Here is an 8,245-nt window from a genome sequence, read left to right on the forward strand (position 1 = left end):
CCCGAGCCGAAGGCAGACGCCTAACGACTGAGCCACCCAGGCGCCCCAAAAAGGATGGTCTTAAATGCCTCATTATTTTTAAGGAAAACACTCAAAATTTGAAAACATTATCATACTTATTAGATGATTATTATTGAATTCACAGTATCATTATAATTATCTTTTAGTTTTAATTAAAAATAGGGGCACCTGGCTGGCTCATTTGGAAGAGCATGTGACTCAATCTCAGGGTCGTGAGTTCAAGCCCCACGTTGGGTATAGAGATTAATTTTTTTTTTAAGATTTTATTTATTTATTTGACAGAGAGAGCAAGAGAGCACAAGCAGGGGGAACAGTAGAGGGAGAGGGAGAAGCAGGCTTCCCGCGGAGCAGGGAGCCCGATGCGGGGCTCGATCCCAGGACCCTGAGATCATGACCTGAGCCAAAGGCAGATGCTTAACCATCTGAGCCACCCAGGTGCCCCTAGAGATTACTTTAAAAAAAAGGGGGGGGGGCGCCTGGGTGGCTCAGGCCGTTAAGCGTCTGCCTTCGGCTCAGGTCATGGTCCCAGGGTCCTGGGATCGAGCCCCGCATCGGGCTCCCTGCTCCGCGGGAAGCCTGCTTCTCCCTCTCTCACTCCCCCTGCTTGTGTTCCCTCTCTCGCTGTGTCTCTCTCTGTCAAATAAATAAATAAAATCTTAAAACAAACAAACAAAAAACTTCCTTAAAAAAAAAAAAGGGAAGGAAAAATAAATCCTTGACTTGCCTCTCACCATCTAGATGCATTATTTTACCTAATGTGCACTTAGTTTCCACAGCTTTAAATGTGGAGGATTGGATTAGAAATCAAAAATAGATGGCCCCCCATGTTGAATACTGCACACAAAAAGATTTTTTTTCGTGAATTTCCAGTCTTTTAAAAAATGAGCATGGTAATTAAAATTCATATATGGATTTCTGGCTCAGAATTCCTGGACTCTCCTGAAAAGAATGCAAAGTAAGGCAGCACTGGCCTATATTTTTACATGGCAGCAATCTGATCAAGCCAAGTAGCATCTGCCCCTTGAAGATGGGAGTGGTGGGTACTATTTTCCCCAGCTGTCTCACTGCACTGATTTATATACCCACCTGTCTCCTACAGCATCTGAATTTGTGGTCTCTGGACTACATTATCTCTAAGATGTCTTCCAGTTCGTAAATCATATGGCTAAATATAAGCCTGTAATTCATTACCTAACATTTTTTCCAACAGATTTCTTGGAGAATTTCATGACTTTTAATCAATTTATGTCCCTTATTGACTTGCTTTGCTTTTTATAGCATGAAAATTAATTTGCCTTATAGTTACATACAGATTGTCTCTGTAAAGCTGTAAGCTCCTTGAAGGCAGATTGTGCTTCTCTCCTCCTCAGCCTAGCATTGTACCCATGTTAACTGAAGAATATATATTTTTTTACTGAGAAACAATATCCTCCCATAATTTATGATGTATGCTCATAAACAAAATTCCTTTCATTTTTAAGTTTTTTTTTCTTTCTACCTTAGGTCTCTTAAAAAATTTTTATTGCTGGGACGCCTGGGTGGCTCAATCTGTTAAGCATCTGCCTTCAGCTCAGGTCATGATCCCAGGGTCCTGGGATCGAGTCCTGCATTGGTCTCCCTGCTCTGCGGGGAGCCTGCTTCTCCCTCTGCCTCTGCCTCTCTCTCTCTCTCTCTCTCATGAATAAATAAATAAAATTTAAAAAAAAATATTCTTATTGCTATTATGTCAAATATGAAATAGTTTTATAGGTAAAATCCTTTATTAGGTAAGGCTAGGACAGTAATAAAAAACTAATTAGATAAACTCTTAAAAGTATGTGGTATATAAACACAATTTGTGATATAGTAAACTTAGTTTGTCTAGGGATACATCTCCATATTTTTTTACTTTAGTTTTCATTTCATCTTTTTTTTTTTCTGTACAGTATCGGGAAAATTGCTTGGCAGCAAAAGCACTTTTTTCTGACTTCTGCTTACCAGCTTTATGCCTCCAAACTCAGCTGTTGCCATACCTTACCTTGCTAACCATACCAATGAGAAATCCAGGTAATAACATGGGTTTTTAGTTATCCCAAGAAGTAGTGTTTTATAACTTTATCTTTCTGTAGGTCAACTCGTTGCTATATTCTAGTGAGCTAAGTTTTTTTCCCTTTATTTTTTGATCCAGAATACGTGTTTTTGATTTAAAAAGGAATAAAGCAATACAGAAGTATATAAAGTAAAAATTAAAAGTTCCCTATAACCACAGGTAATTCCTTTTGAAAGGTTGGTGTGAATTCTTCCAGACTTTTTTCTGTGCGTATACAAATATTAGGCATATGCTTTAATTGGCATATGGCACTTACCATGGATAGCACTCCATATTTTATAAATAAGTACTAAATCAGCTCCGGAGGTTGGAAAGTCCAAAATCAAGATACAAGCAGATCCAGCCATTTTATATTCTCACATGGCAGAGAGCAGAGCAAAGAGAGAGCTCTCTCTGATGTCCCTTTTATAAATATCAGAAATCCAGGATCATTTTATACTTCAGGAGCCCTGGTTCCTTATAGCGGAAATAGTATGTAGAATTTAGGATCTGGGGGTGCCTCGCTGGCTCAGTCGATAGAGCATGTGACTCTTGATCTAGGGGTTGTGAGTTCAATCTCCATGTTGGGCGTAGGGCCTACTTAAAAAAAAAAAAAAAGAATTTAGGATCTGGATACAAGGTATGGTCCTTGCTACTGGAGTATCATTGTGTCTAGGCTGTTTCAGTGGAACAGAGCTAGGAAGTGTGTGTGTGTGTGTAAACCATGAGTTCACACCAATACATTGAATTTCAGCCTAACACAACAGAGTTTATTCTAACCTTTCCCAGTTTAGTATCTAGTACTGGTTTAGACTACTTACACTGAAATTATCTGGAGAATCATTTATCCACTAGTTAAAAATTCAGATTACAGGATCACAAACTCAGTTTTCCATATCAAAAAGCTGGTTTTTAAAAAAATCCTGATTCTGTTCTGTAGTGGATCTTTAAAAAAGGTAAGTATCCAAGAGCTCTCATAGTGTTGGTTTACAAACTTTGAAGGGTTCATAAAATTCAGTCAAAAATAAGATGTCTTGGGGGCGCCTGGCTGGCTCAGTTGTTAGAGCATGCAACTTTTTTTTTTTTTTTTTTTAGTATTTATTTATTTGAGAGAGAGCACATGCGAGAGGGGCGGGGCAGGGGGGAAGAAGAGGGAAAGAGGGAGCAGAGTCTTAAGCAGACTCAGCACTGAGCATGGAGCTCTTAGGCTCCATCCCACAACCCTGAGATCATGACCTGAGCGGAAACCAGGAGTTGGGCGCTCAACCCACTGCGCAACCCAGGTGCCCCCAAAAACATGCAACTCTTGATCTTGGGGTGGGAGTTCAAGCCCCAACATTGGGTGTGAAGTCTACTTAAAAAAAAAAGATGTTTTGGGGCGCCTGGGTGGCTCAGTTGGTTAAGCGACTGCCTTCGGCTCAGGTCATGATCCTGGAGTCCCTGGATCGAGTCCCGCATCGGGCTCCCTGCTCAGCAGGGAGTCTGCTTCTCCCTCTCCCACTCCCCCTGCTTGTGTTCCCTCTCTCGCTGTGTCTCTCTCTCTCTGTCAAATAAATAAATAAAACCTTTAAAAAAAAAAAAGATGTTTTGGTTTTTCTTACCATTTTCCCCCCTTTTCTTTATTTACTATGTCATTTTAGACATTATTTTTTACTCCTTTCTCTTTGTTTTTTATTGTGGTCCTCTGTTAGTGTTTGTTGGAATGCTTAAAGGTATCCCACATACCTCTGATAGCTTTGTTTATTTCTCTTCTTTCATTTTCTCCCTTTTCTTTGATTCTGCAATATTTATCAGTCTTGTTCAGGTTGACTTATTCTTTCTTCTGCCAGTTCAGATCTGTTGAGCCCCTGTTGTGAGTCACTGTTCCGGGTGAGTGCTCAAGTGGAGGTAGCCTCTGATCATCATGGCTGGGCCCCTCACAGCATGGGCCCCCTGCCCTATGAATGAACTTGGGCGAGGGCCATTGCAGTTCAAGGAGGAGGCAGTATTCTCAGCCTGTTGCGCTACTAGGATAGAGCTTCCATGGTTTGGGTTGGAGAAAGGGAGTCCTGAATTCTTGGCTGGCCACAGGAGGGAGGGAGTCCTATGGGTCCTTGGCTGCACCCACCTGGCGTGAAGTCTCCTTAAAGCTGAGGAAGCAAAGGAGTGAGTCCTGGTTCAAATGCCACAGACTCTTGCAGTTAGATTTTCCTCAATAAATGTTTCTTCGGAATATAAAAATTTATCAACTTAAACCATGTTTAAGTATGTAGTTCAGTGGTGATAAGCGTATTCACCTTGTATAACCAATCCCTAGAACTTTGTCATCTTGCAAAATTGAAACCACATGTTGAACACTACCTCCCACTCCCTGCCCATCATCTATCTTCTGTCTCTGAATTTGATTACTCTAGGTACCTCACATAGTGGACTCATAACAGTGTTTGTCCTTTCGTAATTGACTTATTTCACATAGCATGTCATCAAAGTATATCTATATTATAGCATGTATTGAGGGGCCTAAGTGGCTCGGTTGGTTAAACGTCTGACTCTTGGTTTTGGCTCAGGTCATGATCTCAGCATCGTGAGATTGAGCCCCACTTGAGGCTCTGCACTGGGTGTGGAGCCTGCTTAAGATTCTCTCTCTCCCTCTCCTTCTGCCCCTTCCTCTGCCCCAAATAAAATAAAATAAATATATATAATATTATATATATATCAGAATTTCCTTTTTAAGGCTGAATAACCTCACATTGTGTGTATATACCACATTTTGTTTATCCATCTGCTGATGGACACATAAGTTGTTTCCACCTTTTGGCTATTGTGAACAATGCTGTTATGAACATGGGTGTACAAATTACTCTTTAAGACCATGCTGTCAGTTCTTTGGGGTATATACCCAGAAGTGGAATTGCTAGGTCATATAGTAATGCTGTCTTTAATTTTTTAAGGAGCTGCTTTACCATTTTCCAAAGCAGTTATACGTTTTACATTTCCACCAGCAATTCCCAAGGGTTTCAGTTTCTCCACATCTTTGTGAAACCTTTTTTTTTCTAACAGACATCCTAAAGGATGTGAAATGGTATCCCATGGTTTTCATTTGAATTTTCCAAAGGATTCGTGATTTTGAGCATCCTTTCATGTGTTTGTTGTCCATTTGTTTATCTTCAGAGAATTGTCTGTTTAAAGCTTTTTTAAAATCTCTGTTTCAGCTCAAATTTCTTTTATCCAAGATATTGGAAGGCTTCCTCTGAAACGACACTTTGGAAGGTAAGCTGATTGTTTTAATTTTCAAAACCTGTTTCAAGACCTGTTACTGAAACGTCCACTGAATGTTACCTAATTTATTCAGTATACAGCCAGTAAAATTTATCTGTAAAATCCAAGAGATACATATAATTCCCAGTGATTAATGGTCATATGATTGCATTGTAGATCCACCATTTTATTACATATAACAGTATATTTTCACTAGCTCATATATGGAATCATAAAAGCAAGGGGATTTTTAAAATCCTCCATTTAGCAAATCTTGCCTATGTGAAAACCCCTTTTCACCTTTCCTGCCCAGAGGTGTTCTTAGCCTGTGTTTAAAGGCTGCAGTGACCAGGAACTACCACAAAAGCACGCTTTTTTTTTTTTTTTTTTTTTGTAAACTTCCTTCTCTTAGAAGATTCAGACAAATTTTTAAAAATGTAGTTTTTTTAGATATAGAGAGGTAAATCATTATCTGTGCTGTTCCTTTTATTGCAAAATCACTTCTGGGCTAATATCAGTGATTAACACAACACCTGTATTTCATTTCTACTTTACTTATTTGTAAGGTCAAATTATGTACTTGGCATTTTATTTAAAAAGGCTTTTTAACTGTTTTTATTGGTTCAACTACCGGATCTAACTTGGGAGACAGGATTTGTCAGTGCTACTTATTGCAGTCATTCATGATGACCATATTTAGGGATGCCTGGCTGGCACAGTCAAGATAGAGCATGAGACTCTTGATCTCAAGGTCATAAGTTCGAGTCCCACACTGGGTGTAGAGCTTATTTAAATCAATAATCATGATGACCATATTTAACATTATCATTGATTCATGTTGACAGTACTAAATATTAATATTCAGCTTGATAGTTAATATTCAGTAGTTCTCTAGTTTCCTGTAATAAAGCCTACACCTTATTTGTGTATATTTAGCTTATTTCCAACTTTATCACAGTTTTCCTCATAGCTTTAATCATTGTGAACATCAAATGCTATTTACATAGGATGTATTCCGAAAAACTTGCAGAATCAATGGATATACACTTTTCTGAAGCCTTTCCTCTCTATTGCCAGATTACTTCCAGGAATATTTTGCCAATTTTATGTCCACTTACAGTGTATCAGTATATTCTTTTCTCCTAGCTCTTGACACTGGTTTTATTAAAATCTTTTTAAAAGGTCTTGGGCGGGCGCCTGGGTGGCTCAGTTGGTTAAGCGACTGCCTTCAGCTCAGGTCATGATCCCAGGGTCCTGGGATCGAGTCCCGCATCGGGCTCCCTGCTCTGCAGGGAGCCTGCTTCTCCCTCTCCCACTCCCCCTGCTTGTGTTCCCTCTCTCGCTGTGTCTCTCTCTGTCAAATAAATAAATAAAAATCTTAAAAAAAAAAAAAAAAAAAAAAAAAAAAGGTCTTGGGCACCTGGCTGGCTTAGTCAGAAGAGCATGCAACTCTTGATCTCAGGGCTGTGTGTTTGAGCCCCACGTTGGCTGTAGAGATTACTTAAATAAATAAAACTTTAATAACTAAATAAATAAAAGGTCTTTGCCAGTTTTAAAGATGATGGTAGTGGTTCATTATTTTAATTTCAATTTTTAAAATTACTAATTAGGTTGAACAATTTAGTTACCATTTGTATTTTTTATGTAAATTGTCCATGTTTTATGCCCATTTTTCTTTTTTTTTTTTTAAGAGAGAGAGAGTGCATGCATGTGCTCTCACAAGGTAAAGGAGGGGCAGAGGGCTAGGAAGAGAGAAAATATAAGCAGGTTCCACTCTTAGTGTGGAGCCTGATCTCACGATCCTGAGATCATGACCTGAGCCAAAATCAGGAGCCTGACGCTTAATCAGCTGAGCCACCCAGGTGCCCTACCCATTTTTCTATTCTATTTAATTTTTCTTTTAATTTGTAAGAACTCTTTAGCAAAGACATTAATTAAGTCATTTGTATTGTAAGTTGTAATGATTTTTTCACATTTTGTCATTTACCTTGTGCTTTTGTTTATACCATTAAATAAACCAAAGGGCTTGCTAAACAGTGAGCACGTCAAGGTAAGTTAAGAGATGGCTTCATAATTCTCACACGCATGGTATAACTTAAAGGTATCCGTCTTTTTGGTTATTATTGATGCCTGCATTATGAATCTGGCAGGTTGAAAATGGAAGCCCTGACGGACAGGGAACCTGGATTGATAGACCCGGACAGTGGAGATGAAGCCCTGCTTAATGGAGGGCAGCCTGCAGAGGAAGCTCTGGGTGAACCCACACAAACCGCCGAACCTGAAACTTGCTGTCTGCCTTTGAGTCAAAATAGTGGGAGTGAGCTGCCTGCCAGCCAGCCTCAGCCCTTTTCCGCACAGGGAGACATGGAGGAAGAAGAGCTGGTAATAGAAGACTATGAGAGCGATGGGACCTAGAAACCAGCCTGCGGGTCATGTTGTTGCTTGGCAGGTTCATGTGCATTTTATTCAGTGGTATCTGAACAGAGATAATATACTTTTCAAGTGAATGACAGTTTAATTCTTCACTCTTGTAGCACAAGAACCTGATTTCTCTGTCATTTTGAAGTAAACAGATCAAGCTTCAAATAATCTTAATTTTTTTCTCTAGTATTTATTTAGTCTTGTGAGTTGTGTTGGGAGAGGAGGTCAGTGTGAATGAAGAGTGAACATTATGCCAAATATCAAAGAATGTGAAGGAATAATTCAGAATACTAAAACTTTATGGGGTTGTAAATACGAATTATGAAACAGTTTAGTATACAATTATGAGTGTAAATAAACTTTGTGCCTTATCCACAGTTTCTCTATGGTCTCTAACTTCTCAAATACCATTTTTATATGCTGTACAGTGGACTATTTTAGATGCTTTTTGGAAAGTATTTAATTTATATCAAAATTAAAATGTTGAACTTCTTTTCG

At 39.1% G+C, this 8,245-nt stretch overlaps 1 protein-coding gene across 8 annotated transcripts in view; it reads left to right on the forward strand.

The window, feature by feature from the left end:
* The window catches only part of RAD17 (RAD17 checkpoint clamp loader component), a 34,733-nt gene extending 26,494 nt beyond the window's left edge, over nucleotides 1-8,239 (forward strand). For 7 of the 8 annotated variants that reach the window (XM_064596194.1, XM_064596193.1, XM_064596191.1 and 4 more), the window contains 3 exons: nucleotides 1,947-2,067; nucleotides 5,281-5,338; nucleotides 7,477-8,239. In XM_064596194.1, coding sequence (XP_064452264.1) covers nucleotides 1,947-2,067; nucleotides 5,281-5,338; nucleotides 7,477-7,741 — 444 coding nt within the window. In that variant the 3' untranslated portion in view covers nucleotides 7,742-8,239. The remainder of the gene's footprint in view (nucleotides 1-1,946; nucleotides 2,068-5,280; nucleotides 5,339-7,476) is intronic. The other variant, XM_064596198.1, reaches the window with a different exon arrangement.
* Nucleotides 8,240-8,245: the final 6 nt, after the last annotated feature.

Source organism: Mirounga angustirostris, unplaced genomic scaffold (assembly GCF_029215605.1).
Source record: "Mirounga angustirostris isolate CCGP_5_RB_7025 unplaced genomic scaffold, mMirAng1.0.hap1 SCAF_7, whole genome shotgun sequence".
Taxonomy (NCBI): domain Eukaryota; kingdom Metazoa; phylum Chordata; class Mammalia; order Carnivora; family Phocidae; genus Mirounga; species Mirounga angustirostris.